General features: G+C 48.1%; 4 protein-coding genes and 1 long non-coding RNA gene across 13 annotated transcripts in view; 2 read left to right on the top strand and 3 right to left on the bottom strand.

Annotated features, from left to right (window-relative positions):
* Nucleotides 1-19,274, top strand: part of LOC143174829 (uncharacterized) — a 42,202-nt gene that overhangs the window by 3,698 nt on the left and 19,230 nt on the right. The window lies entirely within an intron of this gene.
* Nucleotides 2-5,325, bottom strand: LOC116423967 (uncharacterized). The gene is made up of 2 exons (XM_031969796.2): nt 3,811-5,325; nt 2-865 (listed from the first exon to the last, which is right to left on the bottom strand). The coding sequence occupies exons 1-2, from the start codon at nt 4,937-4,939 to the stop codon at nt 624-626; spliced, it is 1,371 nt and encodes a 456-aa protein (XP_031825656.2). The 5' UTR covers nt 4,940-5,325; the 3' UTR covers nt 2-623.
* Nucleotides 5,508-7,552, bottom strand: LOC116423913 (uncharacterized). Its single transcript, XM_031969666.2, has 5 exons — nt 7,338-7,552; nt 6,791-6,892; nt 6,147-6,667; nt 5,717-5,963; nt 5,508-5,659 (listed from the first exon to the last, which is right to left on the bottom strand). The coding sequence occupies exons 3-5, from the start codon at nt 6,659-6,661 to the stop codon at nt 5,564-5,566; spliced, it is 858 nt and encodes a 285-aa protein (XP_031825526.2). The 5' UTR covers nt 6,662-6,667; nt 6,791-6,892; nt 7,338-7,552; the 3' UTR covers nt 5,508-5,563.
* LOC116423971 (transmembrane protein 192) lies at nt 9,308-11,627 on the top strand. Of its 5 annotated transcripts, none has more exons than XM_031969805.2 (4): nt 9,308-9,444; nt 10,084-10,218; nt 10,304-10,700; nt 10,777-11,627. In XM_031969805.2, exons 2-4 carry the CDS (start codon nt 10,114-10,116, stop codon nt 11,019-11,021), a joined length of 747 nt encoding a protein of 248 aa, XP_031825665.1. In that variant the 5' UTR covers nt 9,308-9,444; nt 10,084-10,113; the 3' UTR covers nt 11,022-11,627. The 5 variants fall into 5 exon arrangements, with proteins under 5 accessions (XP_031825665.1, XP_031825666.1, XP_031825662.1 ...); XM_031969806.2 differs by having other exon boundaries at nt 9,431-9,570; XM_031969802.2 differs by lacking the exon at nt 9,308-9,444 and adding an exon at nt 9,577-9,875.
* LOC116423974 (uncharacterized) lies at nt 11,835-18,401 on the bottom strand. 2 transcript variants are annotated; one of them, XM_031969808.2, is made up of 3 exons: nt 18,122-18,401; nt 14,880-14,941; nt 11,835-13,555 (listed from the first exon to the last, which is right to left on the bottom strand). In XM_031969808.2, exons 2-3 carry the CDS (start codon nt 14,912-14,914, stop codon nt 13,309-13,311), a joined length of 282 nt encoding a protein of 93 aa, XP_031825668.1. In that variant the 5' UTR covers nt 14,915-14,941; nt 18,122-18,401; the 3' UTR covers nt 11,835-13,308. The 2 variants fall into 2 exon arrangements, with proteins under 2 accessions (XP_031825668.1, XP_076226318.1); XM_076370203.1 differs by lacking the exon at nt 18,122-18,401 and adding an exon at nt 15,391-15,414.

Genomic DNA, 19,274 nt, shown 5'->3' with positions numbered 1-19,274 from the left:
CTATTTAAGAACAATATATTTTACATAAACATATAAATAGTTAATGCGTATTACATGCAGTAAAGTTGTAAATTATTCGAAGGTACTATTAAATGGCTACAGTTTGTACTATCGGTAACAATAAGAAGATATATTTTCAGTTACATAAGCCTGTTCAGTTTCTTTATTATACGATTAGAAAATTACCTGAAATAATTACAATTCCGATTACATTTCCTCGAATCGATTTCATTGGTACATTTCACCATATCGAACATATTGAGTACACAGTATCAAAACTAAAATCCACGCAAGTGTTCTCCAAAACTAATCGGGACGTAAACGAAAAGTTGCTTTACCCCTTGAAATACGTTCTCGCTAAAAAGATAATCACATTTAGTCCTCGTTTAACGCATAAGGTCTCGAATTACGTACAGCAAACATCGAATAAATGAAAAATCCATTAAACAAGCTTCGTCCACAGCGTCCTTATAGATCGCGTGTAATCCCGCCCCGTGTAAACGAAGAATCGATCCGAACAACTCAGCTAAATTACCGTGTTAACGCTACAACGAATCGAAACAAACTCGAATGCTACTTCGTTTCTCCTTCGATTAGTTTCTAACGGGTTTATCAACAATTGGTCAATCACTGTTAGTGCTCGCGTTAGTAACCCTTTCCTGCGTACTCTCTGTACTCGGGTTCACCGGAGAATCCGACGAGGACAACGTCATAACGCTTGAGGACATCGTTGTAGTTTTCGTTAGGACCGTCAACAAATTCTGCCTCGGTGATTCTGTTTTGATGACGGTCGTGGTTGCCAATCCCCCGACCTGTTCCTTTCCATTGGTAACTGGTCTCGTCGTTATCTTTTCTATTTGCGTTTCTGAAAGAGGCAAGCAACGTTAAAACATCCGGCACACAAAAATGTCCATCGTAGTAATCTGTTCGGTATACATTAGGTCATCTCACAATTAATATCGTTCCTCGTCTCCACAGTGTACGTTCGCGATCCCAAAAATAGGAAAATGAATTCTTACGTCAGAAGTTACCGTTTCGTTACATTAGAGGTAACAGAAACGACATTACTTGTGCAACGACCCGATTATAGCTTGTGCAGATTATGCACGTGTAAACATCAGCTTAAGATACGGAAAGAGAACCGTCCATAAAACATTATGCCGGTTCAATGGTGCGAAACTACATGTTTACCGTTGACGACGGGAGGGGTAGTGAGGGGGTACGCTAATTTCGTGTCGGCGCACTCCGGTTTCGTTCTGTTCCTGACGAACACGTCTTTCGGGTCCCACACAAAGGTGTAATACAAGGACAACAGTATAGCGCCCATGCTAACGAATATTACGTAGGCCACCACCGTCAGCACGCGTACCAATTTCTGTTTGTGCTTCGGCTCGTACAGCTTGTCTTTCCTCTCGTCGCCGGCGAATCGGATCTCGTTGCCCGTCGGCTTGTGCTCGCGGTTCCCCGTCTCGGGGTTCGGTTTCTCCGGGTTCACGTTCTGCCCACTCATCTTTCGCGGCAGCTGCATCCTCTGTGCGTTCGTGCGTCTCGAGAGAGCCACCCCTCGCCGTGCGCTCGATCGGCCGCGCTTCGAACTTCACGGGACGACGGCTCCCATGAAAAATTCAAGCCTCGACCGCAACGGGTCGACGAGGACATGCAACGAGAGCCTCGACGAAGGCATCGTTCCCCGAGGAAGCTTCTCGAGCCCCGTGTATTTATATCTTTCCCGGATTGTTTACAGTTTTCAGCGGCCAGCGAACGATCCACCGTTGTCGGCCGACTTTGGCACACCTAATTTCTTCACGAATCACGTAGAGATCGTCACCGGTTCTCCACCGTTCCCGCGACTCGCAGCTGTCGGCCTTCGACTCCTCCGCCTGGGAGCTTTCGATCGGCTCACCGGCAGGGCGTTACCGCAGGAAAGCTCGCGAACGCGGCCGCGACTACACAGAGACTATGCGAGCGTTCGTGTTGGTACGCGCGACGCGCAGGGGATTTCCCTTTTAGTATCGTTGCGACTATGCCGCGATTATTTCTGTTCCTTGACTCGCGGATCGACCTTACCCACCAATGGCGGCCGCTAAAAAACACACCCAACCGACAGTACCGGCGAGCTTTCACTGCGCAAGTCCGAGAACCTTGACTCGGCGCGCCGCGTTTCGCAAGCCTCAAGGGCTGCTCGAGCTTTACAGGATTCGCCGGCGTGGTAAATGCCCTTAAACCAATACGCCCGGTGGCCTTATTTCGTTCTCAAGGCTCGCGCGCCGGCAGCTGGTCGAAGGCTTACGCGCGTGGTCTCGCGCAAAGGCGCGGGCTTTCAGGCATCGCACGTAATTGTCGTTGTTCCACATTTCGATGTCCGCCGATTAATCCCTTGGCCTATGATTTCTTCCTCGAGCGCTTGTTGGGACTACTTTATCGTTGATAATTCAGTGGAAGGGATGAATTTGGTCTACGTTTACTCTGGGGGTGGAAGATTGGTAACAGTAATGTTTTACTAGAACTATCAGACAGGTTAGAATGAAGCATTCCAGATCTCTTCTTGCGATTCAGAAGACAACAGAAGCTTCTTTAGTGAATTATCGAAGAAATTGGATTAGCGCAAACTGAATTATAAATTAATGCAAATCTCGATGGACACACTATCGCAGTTTCTATAGGGAAATTTTGGGAAATCAATTTGATCGCTCGGTAGCTCTAGTGTTAATTAATGACATTTAGATTCGCCGAATTCGGTTGATCATTTTCGTTAGTGTGACGCGATATAGGGGAAGGGGTTGAGACCTTGAGGTCTCGGGGGAATCGAAATCGGAATTCCTTGCGATGTTCGTTCGTACGTGAACTTCGATGATTCCGGGCTGCGTTCGACACGCGCGGTGTCTCAATTATCCCCGTTAAGAGGCTTCCACAGAAGTGACAAAGAAGCGATTAAAATTGTTGCGCAAGCATTTTACGTAAGCCCGAGCTTGCGTATTGCTTCGGAGGTGGGCGCAGGAACGCGCGGACCGCGGCCGTGGGCTCTTCCAGGCAGGATATTATTTATGAAAACGCGACTGTCTTACCTGGAATAGTCGGGCGTTAAAAGCTAAGCGAGAAACAGCCGGCTGGAAACGAAAAATTCGTAAATGTTTAGCCGGCGCCTTCGTTTTCTAGAGCGAGCGCGACTCTCGCGTTACAAAGGAGGCGCGCCTTTGTCTTAACAGCGTTAAGACGTCATTCTTCGATCACCTCGCGAGCAAACACGGGCTTTCGATCGGTCGACGTCGGTCCGCGACTCGCGGAACGGGAGAGGCGGGAACGCTTCTTTCCCGATCGCCTCTTCCCGACCGGAATTCCCGCCGATTCGACGGATTAACGCCCGGACGCGAAAGCAAACGGTTCAAATTAGATAACCGTTAACGAAGCCTGACGCGAGGCCGCCGCGATCGTTTTTAGAAATTGCAAAATCTTCGTATCGATGCAACGCCGGGGAAGCCATAACGGATCGGCCTGACCCTGTTTCAGTTATTACGCGGACAATACGGATAATCGTCGCGCGCCAATCCAACGATCTTATTTCTAAGGTTTTAATCGTTGCTTTCCGTTCCGACATTCCGATTCCGTTTGATACGTCGATATCTTAACCGCGCGTTTTTAGACGCACGAGAGATCGTTATGGAAGGACGCACTCTCCCTCGTCGACACCTGCGACGCAGGGTAGGAACGTCCGAGCTCGTTAACCGCTAATCAATTACGCCCGCCGATTCGACCGCCTTTAATCCACCTTCACGCGTGGAACGGCGCACGGATCGCCGAACGTTTATTTACCTTTGAAATTCATCGCAACGTTTGCGAACGCTTGGAACGATGGGTTTAATTCCAGACGATCGGCCAGTTTCGAGTCTCGCGAGGAATTTATGGGCGACCGATTGCTTACAACAAGACCGTCTGCGCGCGCGTTGTCCCTGGCTCCCCGGACGTCAGGATCTTCTTTATCCCTCGCTGTCATAACAACCGCCGATTTATTAATTAACGCGGTTATTTCAGTGGTGCCCGGGAATTCTCCGCCGTGAGCGTTCGATCGGGAATCCCGCAACGGCTCGGCGACATTCCCAGCGATCGTCGTCTCGGTTTTCGACCCGTTTCCGCTCGTTTCGACGAACGTTTCTCTTCTCTGGAAACTCGTTGGAATGTACTCTCCTCCCTGGCTCTCCTCGATGCCGGAATTCGACGCGTCAGACGATTCGATCGGGTCTTCCGTATCGTTCGTGAAGCTTCTGTTCCCCTCGCCAGCGGAGTCAATCGAAAAATTCAATCCTCGATACACGTCATCGGGTCTACCTTGCTCCGAGATGTTCAGCGTCTCGCTTTCGACGTTGATTACGGACGTCGTGCTTCCTTCGTTCGATTCTTTGGTCAGGTTCGATTGTCCACGTGAAACACTCTCGGTGGAGTCATACCTGAACTGGTCGTAGCCCGATTCCTTTTTCACCTTGCGCTGGTACTCTATCATAGACTGTCTGATCAGCAGCAGAGACTCGTTCAGCTTCTCCTCGCGATCCAGCTGGTTGCTCGCGTCGGAGGCGTCGTCGAGCATGCGACTAGCGAACTTCACGCTGCTCGGATTCTTCTCGATACCCGCGAGGAGTTGATCAACCTGGTGGTTGGACATGACACCTGGAGGATCGTCCACCAGGAATTGTACCTCGGGCTCGCCGGACAAGGGGTTCGGCCTCTTCATGAGCCTCGGGTTGGGCGGCTCCCAGAGGAACAGGTAGTAAGCGCTCAGCACTATGGCCACGAAACTCACGGAGAACATGTAAGCCACCACGGTGATCAGGCGCACGATCTTCTTCGAGCCTTTAGACTCGTAAAGGTCCGCGTTCGGGTCCTTCTTCGCGGCTTCGGCGCCGCCACCTTCGCGGGCACCTTCGTCGCTGCTGCCTTCCTTGCTCATCCTGGTCGCTGATTTCGCTCGAGTTTCTCCTGGTATTTCTACTCTTCGATTGGATCGTTGGGAACTTCTCGTTCACGTCTTAAGCATCCTTGACAGCGTCTTCCTGTCGCGTCATCTCGACAAGTTACATTTCAGGATCCACTGGGAACTTCACCGAACGCGTTCACACGTACGTACTGCGAGAAATTATTCGAAGGATTTCCCGCGTGGATCCTCGTTTCGGCGAGTGCTTCGGAAACGTTCGCGCGGACGGTTCAATGGACCTCCATTTTCAGGTGCGCATCGGCGATCCACGGGTCTCGCGTCTCGTTCGCGCGGTTCCTCGAATGAAAGCGAGGAAGCGTCCCGGCAGCGGAAGCGAGCGCGACTGCAACTTCTCGGCAAACGTTCGTAGAAAAGCACCGTTCCTTCACCACGTGTTAGCTTCGCGCGCAAGCGTCCTTAACGTGCCGTGTGTCATACGCGAATTCCTTGTCCGCCGGTTCATCGGACATTTCGCTGACCTTCCCGAGGGACCGGGGGCATTTCGATCGGGTAAACATACGTTTCGAATTTTTCCTCGCTCCCCGGCGCCTGGAATTTCCGTTGCGTAGTTGAGGATACTTCGGAAAGCTTGCAAGTTTGTTATTCCAAGGGTTTCTTGAAAGACGAGTTTTTTTCGCGTTCGCTGGCCTCCGGGTGTTCGCTATCGGTGTCGTCTTCGGGTTGCCTGGAGACAGTCTGCAATTTCGGAAATTTCAATATTGCCGAAGAACAATTGTTGTGAAGATTCAGTACCTGCGATAGTTCTAGGTTCGGTCGCGGTGGATTCGATGAATTCAGGATGTCTGAAATCTCCTCGCGAGGACTCGCGTAGGACAAATTCGGGACGGATTGCTGATTGCTGAGGGTCCGTAGAAGTTGAGTTAGGAGATCGTTCGACCCTTCGAAGTAAGGTATCGGGATCGTCGTTTGACTGCTCTGTCGAGCGATCAGCAGGTTCAAAGCAGGCATCAGTGCTGGGGCGTAAAGCAACACCGCTAATCTGCGACAGATGACACCGAGTATAAAAACAAGATGAAAGATCGTACACTAACCCTTTCGGAAGGTAACAAAGATTTAATAGCAATAGTTCGTTTCTTGCAGTCGACTATGAGGAAAATAGAAGGAGGGCGAAAGTGAAGAAGTCAAACGTTCTTCCCGTTCGGTTAGTAGAGCGTATCCATACCGTAGCAGTCGAATGGTCATTCCGTTCGGGTCCAACAGAGGATTCGCGATCGCAGGTTGCACGATGGGGGAGCGAGCGGTGTGCACGTTGCTCCGAGGCGCCGGCATTTTCTTCCACCCCCGAGGATTCCTCTGAATCAGTTTCGCTAGATTCCTCGGCTGGTCGTCGACGAAACGGGTCCCCTCTTGTTGCAGTTTCCCGAGCCGATTGCTCGGACGACCCCGATTATCCTCGAACGCGCGTTGAACTCGCGGATTCTGCTCGCATCTGGTGAACGCGCTTTCGAAGAACTTGATTCGCTTAGTCGCCCGATCCTCCACCGGATCGGCGCTGCTCGATCCTTGCTCCTTCCGGCCGGCATTGTCCTGGTGCGGTTTCCATCCCATTGTTGACTGCAATATCGGCGCGTTTACCGTGAAGCTGGTCTGCTTATGATCCTCGTGTTTGACATCGAAGTCAATACAGCGCAACGTTTCCGGCTCGTGTTTCTTGTCGGATCTTTGGCAAGCTTCCATCAACGTCTTCCCGTCGGCGATAAGGGGCACGGTTGCGGCCGATTTAAAAATATATTAGTTTCAGCGTTCGCGAATGCAAAATCACTCTTCGCTGTTACGGCTGCTACAATGTTCAAGCGGATAACGTACGTTTCTCGTGGAAGCTTCTGGTTTCTGCGGGATCAAAGGGTTCTCGGTCGTTCTCGTCGCTTCGCGGTTCTTCCCGGTTGTATCGGTATTACCGTTATTCGCCTGTAAACGTACGCTTGTGTTTATAATAATGAAACGTCTATGAAACTATATAAATTACGCTGGAAACTGGATCGAATCTCGAGTCGTCGGAGGACAGGTTTTGAGGAAGGATCACTGCAACATTGTGCGTCGAGCATGTCGCGGCAGAGTTCAACGTTTTCAGTTGGCACGCGTGGTTTCCGGAATCGTTCGAGGAATTATCTTGCGAATTCTAGAACAGGAAATACGTAGGCTGGAGCGAGGCGTTAGATGCATTGGACTGGCTCGATTCGTATTTGTAAGAGAAAGGTTCGAAAGTTGTTCTCCATTTTCTATTATTGACGCTCGAGTGTTTCTTATTTACCGTTACACGCAGTATTCTGTCTATTCTATCGATACAGATAAGAAAGACGGTATCACGATCTATCGATACACTCTCGCAACGTGACCGATTCGAATCGATTACCTGAAAGAAGCTGTTGCGTTTCGTCCAACTCGGGTAGTCCAGGTGTCTCCCACTGGAGTCTCTACTTTTTTTCGCGTGATGCTTTTTCCTTAAGGGAACGTTACTTCTGTCCTGATTCCGAGGGTCGTACGGATGAACGGTTTCCCTGTGGTTCCCCGGCGCAATCCCACCGGCGGACTTTAAAACATTCGATTTCCAAATTGCGCAACCGTTCAAACCGAGGCATTCGCTCGATATCGATGTTGAAATACCGTTTGATGCGCAGCTGACTGGTTGCGCGTTATTATGGGAAGCAGCATTTTGGTTCTCGTCAATTCTCGCTCCATCGCCACATACCTTTCTTCCATCTGCCTTATGTATTCCAGTAAATATTGGCTAGACGCGCTTCTGTAACGATTGTCGTGGAAGAATTAGCAAAGAAGATCGCGGCGAGATGAGAAAGGATCGCAAATAGATCTAAACCCTGCCCCTCGGTTTACCCGTGCACTCGAAGCATCAACGTTAGAACTACCGAGCAGTAAAATCGACTGTTTGGTATTTTCTTATAAAACTTCTAAAAATACATTCATTGAGATTTCGGTTTGCTTAGATTCTAGTCGGAGTTCGTACGAGTTTGTTTGCCGATTCCTCGGAGAAACATCTGCGCCTTTCGATAATTGCGATAAAAGAGCGCCGTTGGAACAAGTAGTGACGCGTAGATTGGTAACGAGTTTGATAATAAAGAATTAGATGATATTCTCAAGCTCAAGCTATCCTGGGCAAAGGAAGAAAGGACATTATGCTGGCGATAAGGAGAAAGCTTGAGGGCGAATTAGGATCGAACAGTTGTCCCACTAACGTTCGAGGCGGTCTGAGACACAGATCGGTTGGTCGAACGCAGCCAGTGTCTTCGAGAACGATAAAATTGACATCGAACGTCAATCCGTCGTTTCTTAAAGGAGCTCTTGTCAACTGGGCAAACGATGGTCCTCGAGTGGCTCGGGTAGCTAACAGTTGTCGGAGGCATTCGTTGCGTCTCCATTGTTCCCTCCGATCGTCCACTGGCTCCAGAAAGATCTGTCTTCCGAACATACTCCTAAATTTAATTGAGAAGAGTCACGGCGAATTTAGATGAGTTCCGATAGTGCCGAATAAAAACGGTTTGTCTAGGCTATGTGCTGTCCATCGTTTGTTTTTCCGCCATTTTATGCTCGGCGAAACAGCCGTGCGAACAACTTTATTCGCGAAATTTGAAGATCGATTTCGAGCCGATCCTCGTTCACGCTAGAACCAGACGATTCGAATTCGCCGATTTAGAATGTTTATTTTTCAATTTGAAGTGTTTAATGATAAAGATAGTTTCGCGAGAGATTGAAAATTAATTTGTCTATTTGTACGGTACGAGAATAAAGGAACCTTCGAATCTCGAGAAATGTATTGTTCTAGTTCCCATAAAAATTAGAAATATCTGATTCTATGAAAATTATAAACACTTAATTGTACAAAAATTAGGAATAAGATCCTCTACGATGAAATCTGCTAATAATCCAATTAACACGCTGAATGCCGCACAATTTTATAGAGTAAAATATAGAAAATGGTAAAAATATAATATTAAATCAATGCCACCGCATTAGATAGCATTGTTTATAATACAGAAATGTTTTCAAATAATCATCGTTTAATTCAATGAATTATAGTGATTCCATTTGGTTAGGGGTCACCGGTGACCCTCATGACATTCAACGTGTTAAAATAGTGAATTGATCGGAAATTAACAAAGAAAACTGCTCGGTAGTTCCAGCGTTAATTTATCTGTACCCATGGAATTACGTAACTATGACGAAACGGCTGCAAAAGTGGGCTTCCCAATTTTCAGAGGGGATTGAAATTTTCTACAAAGATTTCCCTGGAGCTTGTAAACCAATGTTTCAGGCCGCTCGCTTCTGTATATTTGTTCAGCTCCTTCCGATTAAATCCAGCCCGCATTTATATATTTGATGTTCTCAAGTCATTAGGGGCTGTCCGTCGTGCTGTGTTTCAGACAATTCATTTTTCTTTTTCTTTTGGTTAACATTCCGCTTTTTTTTTCGTTCTGCCTAGATAGGGGAATGCCTAGATACAGTTCGTACGTTTCAAGATCTGCTAAATATTTATCAAACGAGCGTGTGTCTTGTCAGTGTGTGCGGCTCGAGAATAGATACATATTTTTGGAACAGAAAAGTTCGATGTTAGGTTATAACAAGAAACGCGCGTAAGTTAAGTATCGGTCGACCTATTTTGCAGTCGAGCAGCATATTAATTACATCTGCGGTTGATTTTGCACTTTGATTTCGTCGTCTGCTAGTAGAGATTTTGATGTTGCATCAGTCATAGATAAATTAAGCGTCCCGAAGAGTTCAGATCGTTTCTGCTATGCGTCACGCTCAGCGAATTAAAAGTATTCTGTGCTTGATTGTTCGATTTTGGTTATGAAGGGTGTAACGGTTTCGTTTTCGCTTTCCATCGTTTCACCGTGGAATGGTCAGCCTTGTACGAAATTCAAATACGTCCAGTAGCGTGAGTAGAATTGAAACGAGTACCGAGGAGCTTCTATTATAGATTGATTCTATCCTTTCGCTTGTCAGAGCGTTGCTGATGGAACGTAAACATAACCTGCTTACGTCGTTTCTAGTGCTCCAATTTCAAAGAGTTTTAAACTGTACACACTGTGCGAGCGTTCCTATGCTTTAACAAAGTGTCAGTTTTTAATTGGTGCGTTTATTAGGGTGCTGTGTTTTTCGATACATCTCTCAATATGGACGACGAGGAATGCTTTCAACCAGTGTTGAGTTCTCAAGAGGAAGATGAATTTAAAACATTGGATACTGTTCCAATTGTATCTGTTCCCCTTGTATTTGGCGTAAGCATCCGTTTCATTGGGACAGAATTGCTTGGATGAGTTTTTCATATGGCACGACAGGATTCTTTATTACCTAATGTTGCAGGTGTGCTTAGAAATTGCAGGAATTATATTTGTGTGCGTATGGCCTGAGGAACGAAATAAATGTGACACATATTTTATATACTTGTATCTTCATTGCGCTTACTGGTTGATAATTATGATGACGGATCATTTTGTCAAAGCCAAGCATCATAACTTGCGTATTTATGGGTACCTTGATTTCTATCAGTCAACGTATCAACACATAAGAACCCCCTTATTCATAGCATCGCTGTGGATCGTGTGTTATTTAATGTTGGCAGTTATTTTACACCATACGCATAAAATGAATTACGAACAATACTGTAGAGCATCCGAATGGTTTACACCGTTGAATTATATCGTATTTTTAACCACATTGGAACTGCTGATTATAGTGCCAGTTTATGTAAATTATATTAGTAAGTATACGAAAGAAATAGAAGAACATACAAATTTAATAGGGATCTATGGAGAATATTATTTTCTACTTTGTAGAAAGGGTTCTAAAGTTCAACAAAGTACGTCCACCGCCAGATGTTACACGAGAGGAATGGTTATCGTCTTTCACTCAAGATACGTATGCAGGTAGTGGAGAAGTAGGTTACCATCATACAGGATCAAATTTGGAAGAGTTATTAGAGAAACAGGCAGATTTGATAAGATATTTGAGAGATCATAACGTTAAATTGAGTCACAGGATGATGATGCTAGCGGTTCAACATAGATTACCAGAAGCATAAATAATTTATATGAACTACAAGCTTTTAGATTAATTATATTCTTTCATAAAAAACAAAAAAGAGAATGAGAAGTTGGATAATATTATGCACACTTTACAAACTATGCATTTAATGCAGAGTTTTAGATAAAATACAGGAAACCTTGCATAGAAATCTCAAGTGATAAGAAGGAAATATGTCTATACAATTTACGCAATCTTCCACACTTGATTTTATGCTTATTACGTTTACCGCATAAATGTGTTGTGTTTATTGAACTTCCTACGATATTATATACATATTACTATGCCGTTTATGGTATCCTCATTTGTATCGAAGGTCTACACTCTCTCTTCTATAGTCAGTGTTAAACATTTACTAGACTTGAATGATTGCATACAAATTTTGATAACGATATATACATATATAATCAAACATAGCTATTAATATTATGTTCATTCAATCAAAGAACCATTATGACTTGGAAATAAAACACCATCGATCATAGAACTAGTATTATTATGACACAAAAATCATAATGTAATCTAATTAGGAATCAAAAGTAATTTCTGTGATAAAAATGTATATACTTAACAACTCGAATAAAATTATATTTTTTTGATCGTACGGTAATGATCGTTACTTCTCCAATGCACAGTCATAGTTAGTCCAACGATAATACCACGAAATGTACACTAATATAAAGGCGAGTGATTTAAAAGGAAAAAGTGTACCATTTCAAAAATGATATTTCCCAAAGAAATTGCGTATATGCTGAACGATGGAAATCCTCCGTTTCGAATGCACCGGAATCGGGATGAATCAACACGTACATAACAATGTATCTGTTGTATACTTTAATATTAACATTATAACACAAGTCTATATTTATATTTTTTTGTTTCTTTACATTTGTATATGTGTATATCCCTATAAATGCCTAATAATACCTATTTTACGTAGATACAAACCCAACGCGGTACGCACGACGCATAGACGAGAACGAGTACACACTTCTCACGTATTGGTCCGTGTTTAACGCGACACTTACTACCGTTCGAGAACACCGCGCGGAACGAACTATATGTGTTTCCGTTAAGGACTCTGGGGTGCAGTTTCTCGCGTACTTAAAAGTCTTGCTCGACGACGGCATCGGTGTTGGAAAGAACAGAATGGACACGTCTGCAGGAAAGCTCTACGTATATTCCGCCAGGCTTAGAATCGTTTCGCTATCGTACGTACGGCTTTACGGTATATAAAACTAACTTACACGTATGGAACACTCAATTATTCAACGCTATAAAACGTACAAGCTTGTACTCCGTCGAGATTTTCCTAGACATACAATGATCGCGGCGTTTCGCTCGTTGAAACGAAACGTCGGTATATCTATCTATCTATCAACGAGGTGGTGTGTCGACGACACAACAATTTCTGTTGCTCTCATTTTCGTAAAAGTTTGTACTACGCTTAGGCCAGCCATTTCTGCTGTGTTCGTATGTATATGTGTGTGTCTGCTGTGTATATATCCTGTATGTATGTATATTTACGTATCTCTTTCTGTGTGTACATGTATGCGTGTGAGTATATATATATATATATACGATATATATACACGAAAAGTTAGTCCTTTTGTCCCGAGATTTTACGAACGCCGAGTGTTCCTCATTATTGTCGTAACTAGAAGTATTTCAGACTTCTCGTTCAAACCGAAAAGGGCTCAGTTCGTCGACAGAACTAATACCGCAGGATCCGAGAACAGAATTCGCTAAAGCTAGTCGTGTGCTTAGACTACCCGACAGGAACCGACAAAACGATACAAGCGCGCCGAACCGAGGGGGACACCGCGAGAAAACAACGGATTTCCGCGTCCAAGGACTAACCGCGAGCAAAATCTCCGCGTGCTCCGACCGGAACCTAGAAAACCGGGAATGGCCGTCGATCCAAATACGCCCAGGCGGCTCTCTCGCGTTCGATCGGCCGCGCGCGCGTTTCAGCTAAGGTGCGACCTAAATAAGTCCACTTGTTCCGCCTTGCCCCGTTTCGCTCGGGAAATTAAAGGTTGCAGTGAAATTCGGCCGGGTGCGTTAGAAAATACGGGCTAAGTCCCCTCGCGCGCCTCCGACGAACGGCCGGGCTGGCTCCGTTTCTCGCGACGAGCTCTACGGGAAGAGCTCGTCCTCCAATTCGCTGTTAAATCGAAAGAACTGGCGCGCGCCGAGAGGGAGCTGTTGTTGTCCTAACCCTTCGACGATTCTGCCCGGTTGAGGATGGAATCACGCGTGCGTAGCTCCCGCAACGGCGAGGGCTACTCCTCGGCCTCCATCATCTTCAGCATCCTGACGACCTGGGCGTGCTCCTCGAGCAGCCTCGCGAACTCGTCCCTCCTGGTCTCGGCTTCCACTTGCATCTGCTTGATCCTCTCCCTAGGCCCGCCCGGGCTGTCCATCGGTGTCTGCGTCGACGAGTTCTTCGAGCTGTTGTCGTTCGACAGGCCGTCCATGTCCGGGCTCTCGCTCGATATCGAGTGGGAGTCGACGTCGTCCACGATCAGGCTGCAACCGAGAGACCACTATGAAACGCACGTGTATATATTTACTGGGAAACGCGTGCTCGCGTGATCAACGACGTCAATTGATCCTGACGCTCGAAACGTTGCCTGCCGGTGGAGCTACCGTTTCTGTCCAACTGACTCGCTCCCGAATCGGAATTATTCGGAAGACAATGGACGATTGAGAAATTAGAGCAATAGGCTTACAAACTGGATCACGCGTTGATTGAATTCTCATACGGATGAGTTTAGAGTAATCGACGTGGTTCGGTGGTTCTAGTGACATCTCCGTGCATTTCGGATGGTTAGATCGTTAGTTCGATTCGGTTTTAAAGAATAGAAAGCGAGTTTCTCCGAGTCAGAGTTCACGGAATCGAACGGGCTTCACGGTAAGGAGGACGTGATTTTCGCAGCCGGTCCGAGCTATCGACGTTCCGCCCTGCAGCATTGTAGTCGCAACAATTGTCGCTTGCGTCAATGTTACGTCACTGGTACTGAAGCACGTAGCCCGTGGACAATGAATAACGGACCGACGGTATACGTACGATTTTTCGTTGCTGCGGCGCGAGGTATCCTTTCACGCGAGGTACCGCTGCTCGTTTCTTCGCTCGGGACGATCGAGAGTCGCTCGTTCGCGTCACGATCCGCCGATCGTGATCGTTTCGACTACGTTAGCCGGGATTCCCCCGGGCTGCGTCGAGCAATGGAAATATTTCTGCCGCGAGAGAATTCTAATCCGCGGCTTCTGTAAACTTGTTACGAGACCTCCCGGGCCAGAATGCGTCCATTATTTGCGCGCCCGGCCGACTTGATAGCGCATCGGCGATGATCGTATAATCTGAGAATATCGGCGACCGCCCACGCGAACTTTTCCGCGGAGGCAGATTACGGAAAGGTCGTATTGGAAATTTACTCCCACGAAAATTCTGGAAATAACGGACTTCTGCGCGTGCGACTCGCAGGACTGTCGCCTCTGTCGCGTCCGAGGATCGGCGGCGTTCGTTGTTTGTCGCAAGGATCCTGTTTAACCCTCTGCGGACGAGAACTTTTTGAACTTGCGAAAACTTATACACGAGAAAGCCGAGTTGTGTACGAAAGTATTAAACGCTAGGAAAAAGAACCACGTATTTCTCGGTATCCGATCGCAGCTGTCGAGTTCAGATACCGATCCTCGAAGTCGCCATTATGGCGGCATTCGGCCGTAAGGATTAATAGCGAAGATAGACAAATACTCGAATACCAATGAAAGTGAACAAGAATTTTGAAACATTTCGATACGATTCGTCCTTATCTTGAGTATTCGAAGAGGAAACCTCGTGATTACCTACCTAAACGTGCCATAGATCTCTCTTCCCGTGGTCATCCTGGAGCTGCAGCGTCAGTCAACGATCTGCAACGAAGAATGATCTAACGTAACTTGCTTTCACTTAGGTCATCCTATAAATAATGTTTCTTGTCTTAGAAAGATACTTCACGCTATTTCGAAAGTGGCGTTAGATTAGCCAATAAAACGGTAACAGCGTTTACACAACGATGATCAAGAGAAACGCAAGTTTTGCAAGTGTTTTAAATGAATTTTCCGCTCGAAAGTTAGCGTGAAGCAGACAGCATTACTTCGGTGACCTAATATTTTCGCGAGGCTAGCAGATTTTCAGAGGTCGCTTCGCCTCCGCTCGCGGCTAACCGACGACTCCAGGCCGAGGAAGTCTGTAGCTTGAGTTACGAATACTATTATTAAGTACTATTTAATTTTAACGCGAGCTTAGCGCGTGTAACGGTTCGCTGGTCCAGCGGAGGCGATATAAACACCTCGTCCGAGATATTAAAGCCGGTACGTACGACCGATCCGCCGGCATTTTGGCAATCGCGCCGAGACGATCGCGGCGGCTCGATTGTCCAGGCGCACGCGATCGACGTTGCACGCCTCTCCGATCAAAGCACGACGCGCGGAGGATGTTTATTTCAAGACAACGGCCGCGCACACGTACACATACGCCGGAGAACATCGTCCGTGCCCGATGTAACGCGCGATAACGATTGTCTCGTACTTCCGCGTGGCCGTTCCGTCTTCGCGTCGCGCCGGTCGATCCGGATTACCTCGGAATATGAAAATTTCACGATCGAAACGCGATCAATTCCCCTTGAAATCCAAAGTAGCCGCGCGTTCTCCGGTTCCCAACCCTCTGCAGTCCGAGGTTTTCTTGGTTCTTCACTGTGAGACGTACGTGGATGTCAGTTAATACTAGAACTACCGGATGGGTCGAAATGACCGATTCCTAAATTATTCCTTTTCAATCATTGAAAAGATAGTAGATGCTTCTCTAAGAAATTTCGAAAGAAATCGTTTTAGCAATGCGCTAACTGAGTTGCTACAGAGTTGTTATAGAGAAAGTTTGCAAAGTCAACTTGACTCGACGAACGAAGAGGAATCTCGCATGTATCAAGGGACAGTTTCATTTCTGTTCCGTATGTTGATACCTCGTTCGAGATTGAATATAAGATTTTTAATTTTACTGTATAAATCAACGATTGAGAGTCACCTGTCGAGTGAAAAGGGCTAAAGTTCAATAGAATCGAACGTCGAGTCTGCCTCGACTCAGGACGGCCGAGGGTTGATTCAGTTTACGCGTTGAATCGCATCGCTTTTCGATAAACGAGCCTCGATTAGTCAGCGGTCCTGGCGTCGGGCGATTAGTCGCTGGGAAAGGACGTCAGCTGTGACAAAACGTGCCGGCGAATCTCGTGACTCCCCTTGACCCGCGATATTGTTTAACAAATAGAGTCCGCCGCGGCGAAACTGCGGGAGCTTAACCCTTAAAGTTTGACCTTCGACGTTGAACTTCGTGTGATCTATCAATACTCGACCAACGAAGTATCTATTCCTCAACCGTTCGAGGGTCTTTAAAATCCTTCTCTGTGTTCACACAGGAAAATTCAGAATGCTCCAATTGCTCCATTTCCACGCAGACAATAGAGAACAAGCGAAAATAAGTCATTAAAAGGACAGCTAAACAAGCCCGAGTAGATTCTACGAATCGATAGGCTGACACTTTTAGGCGGTTAATTCCCGGCAATTAAAGGTCGATCCCCGCGCGGTCTTTCCGTCCGCCGGTAGTGGAGCGTCACCGATATCTAATCGGTAAAAGAATAAACGCTCCTGGCGAAAAGGCTTTCGAGCGCGAGGGGTTAAATCACGGGTCAGCCGAGGGACGGCCGTTCTGCGCAGACGACACGTGCGGGTGTACGCGACGGAAGGACACTGCGTTAGGAGCATTTACACGTGCCCGTCCCGCGTCACATCCTCCTACGTCATCGCCGACGCGGGCGGAGTGTTCCGCTAAATATATTCCGATTTTCCCGGTAGAAGTTGCACAAGAGATCGTCCACGGCGTATCATCCGCGGCGCGTTTGTTTATAGTTTTAATTGGTATCGGCGCGTTAGCATCGGAAACGGAACGAGGAAAGACGAAGATCGACCAATCGGGCCGACGTTGCTGATCGAATATGCTCTCTCCCAGCGGTACACTGCCAAGCGCGGCGGCGATCGCCGGTGCGCCTATAGACGCGTCTTGTTCTTTCTAAAATAGGATCGCGAACGCGAATCCGTCTCGGTCGGAGCCTTGGCCCCATAGAGGCGGTGGGGCCGCGTCTCTTTCGTTAATAAAACGGTTAATTAAGAGTCACGTGGACCGAAGAGGCATCGGGATCTTAATAAGCTATCGCCTTGGTGGTTCGTTCGGGCCGAGGATGATGATGCGTGTCGGCAGTGGCACTCGCGTCACGCTAATTGCGATAATAAAAACACGGGGCCGGGGGCGTGCGGGGGCACGATGATTGGCCATTGTTCCGCGGTACGGCGGTCCGGCCGTGGAGCCCGCGAGAAAGGTAAAACGCAATTCCGCTGACAACGCGGGAGGGAATTCTCTCTATTCGGCGGAAAACGACCGGGAGGGCCGACCTTCGCGGCGGCGGCGGCTGCGGCGCGAGCAAGAGGATCGGGACGAGTGCCTCGCGACCTTAGACAATGCGAGTGAGCGAGTCGCACGCGAGACGACCGCGAGCCGTGACCACTTCTGCGAGAGCCCACGCTGGAGAAACAAAGAAGAGAGCCGCGACAGAGAGGAAACCGTCCTCTCGCATCGTCGCACCGGACGAACGTCACAGGCCGTTTAGAGCCAGTCGCCGCGGTTCCACTCGAGATTCCTGCGTCGGTTCCGCGGCGACCGTTCTCCCGACAGCTATCCCAGACCGCTTCGACCCGATCGCATCCGGGGATGACCCGGACGGACGCGCGCGAGATTAATCGAATGATAAATCGTTCGACGCGCGATCGCGGCCTGGCCGAGCTGGCCTTCTCCTCCGCTCGGGGGCGAGTTTCCAGTGGATGCGGCCGGGTTTTGGTCAGACGCGGTTCCGGACGGTCCCAGACGTCGAATGGGACGACCCGCGGACGCGGGACTGCCGCGACGCAGCTTCCACGGGCCGATCGCGGACGAGTCGTGTTGGTTGTACATCCTCGACGGCGGGAAATCTCGAGAACGCACGGGAACGCGTGGTTGGTAGTACCCACCTCCGACTGCTTGTGCACGGCAGTTCAACTGCGCGAGTGCCAGCCTCCCTGCTGGTGGAATCTCCGTCGATGAACAACGTCGATCCGCGCGTTCACCGGTGGGATCGTTTCCTGCTCGCGGCGGATCGATGGACCGAACGGCCAGAACTGCGGAGGCAAGGATGATGAGACTGCTCGCTCACGGCAGACTCGGGGCAAGCGTATCCGAGGAGGCGGCCGAGGAAGCGACGTTCACCGCTCGACAGACTCGCGCAGACTGATCAGCTCGGTCCCTCTATTGCCGCGCGCTACAACCTCAACACCACAGGTTACCGCTCCACCGGAGAAGGGGGATGCAACCGACAAAGTTTTATTTCGTGCCAACCCAGGCCCTCCCCCGCGCCCCGCCGCCGCGCGCTCGTCACCGGAACGGTTGTTTTCATGCACCCGCGGAACGCGTACCCCGCTTCGATCGCGATCGAGCGGAGGGACACGCGTTATCGATAGAAGACGTCGATTGCTCGCGGCTCGATCGCGTCGACGACGATTCCAAGGAGAGATACGAAGTTACTCGCGCATTATTGAATTGTCAGCTGAATTTCGACCTTTTTTTATGAGATGTTAGATTTTAGTTGATTCGTTGGTCACTTGTAACAGGAACGATTGTAGGTTGTAATTAACGATTATTGAGAGCAACTTATGAGATCTCCGCTGTTTCTACATTGGGATCACCGAGCAGTATTGGGTTTTCGAAAGTTTCCTTTGGAAACTACGAGATCGTTTATTGAGATTTCGATTGTCTCGTTCACTTTGCGCGTTGTTGGATCAATGTCGGATGTCTGTCTATGAAGAATGGATCATTTTGATCCGCCCTGTAGCTACAACGTTGAATCGTTCCTTCCCTCGCAGCGGAACGAATGCCGCCGGATGAAAATTTGAATGTCGCACCGGTCGGCCGATGAACAAGCTTCACGAAGTTAGCCGTGCCTCCATTCCCGGCCGTTTCATTTTTCCCGTAATGATTGCCCGTAATTGTTTCCCGGCGTGATTGTGTCGAGCGGCGTGACGGCGATACCCGGCCGGAGGAAAAAGTAATTTCCGATAAAAAAATCGGATTACGCTCGAGGGAGCTCGCCGCTCGGCGGGGAAAAACCTTGCCGAGGTGGCGAAGTTT

This window comes from Nomia melanderi, chromosome 8, assembly GCF_051020985.1.
Source record: "Nomia melanderi isolate GNS246 chromosome 8, iyNomMela1, whole genome shotgun sequence".
NCBI lineage: Eukaryota > Metazoa > Arthropoda > Insecta > Hymenoptera > Halictidae > Nomia > Nomia melanderi.
This window is presented reverse-complemented; position numbering and strand designations above follow the sequence as displayed.

Excerpts from the sequence above, each read along its gene's own strand:
- LOC116423913 (XM_031969666.2), bottom strand. The coding sequence starts at position 6,661 with ATGGAAGCTTGCCAAAGATCCGACAAGAAACACGAGCCGGAAACGTTG. Across the intron at positions 5,964-6,146 it reads ATGACCATTCGACTGCTACG|ATTAGCGGTGTTGCTTTACG; the intron begins GTATGGATACGC and ends CATCTGTCGCAG. Across the intron at positions 5,660-5,716 it reads CGAACCTAGAACTATCGCAG|ACTGTCTCCAGGCAACCCGA; the intron begins GTACTGAATCTT and ends CCGAAATTGCAG.
- LOC116423974 (XM_031969808.2), bottom strand. The coding sequence starts at position 14,914 with ATGACCACGGGAAGAGAGATCTATGGCACGTTTAG. Across the intron at positions 13,556-14,879 it reads GAGATCTATGGCACGTTTAG|CCTGATCGTGGACGACGTCG; the intron begins GTAGGTAATCAC and ends TCTCGGTTGCAG.
- LOC116423967 (XM_031969796.2), bottom strand. The coding sequence starts at position 4,939 with ATGAGCAAGGAAGGCAGCAGCGACGAAGGTGCCCGCGAAGGTGGCGGC. Across the intron at positions 866-3,810 it reads CGTTGCGATGAATTTCAAAG|AAACGCAAATAGAAAAGATA; the intron begins GTAAATAAACGT and ends TGCCTCTTTCAG.
- LOC116423971 (XM_031969802.2), top strand. The coding sequence starts at position 9,837 with ATGGTCAGCCTTGTACGAAATTCAAATACGTCCAGTAGC. Across the intron at positions 10,219-10,303 it reads CTGTTCCCCTTGTATTTGGC|GTGTGCTTAGAAATTGCAGG; the intron begins GTAAGCATCCGT and ends CTAATGTTGCAG. Across the intron at positions 10,701-10,776 it reads AGTTTATGTAAATTATATTA|AAAGGGTTCTAAAGTTCAAC; the intron begins GTAAGTATACGA and ends TCTACTTTGTAG.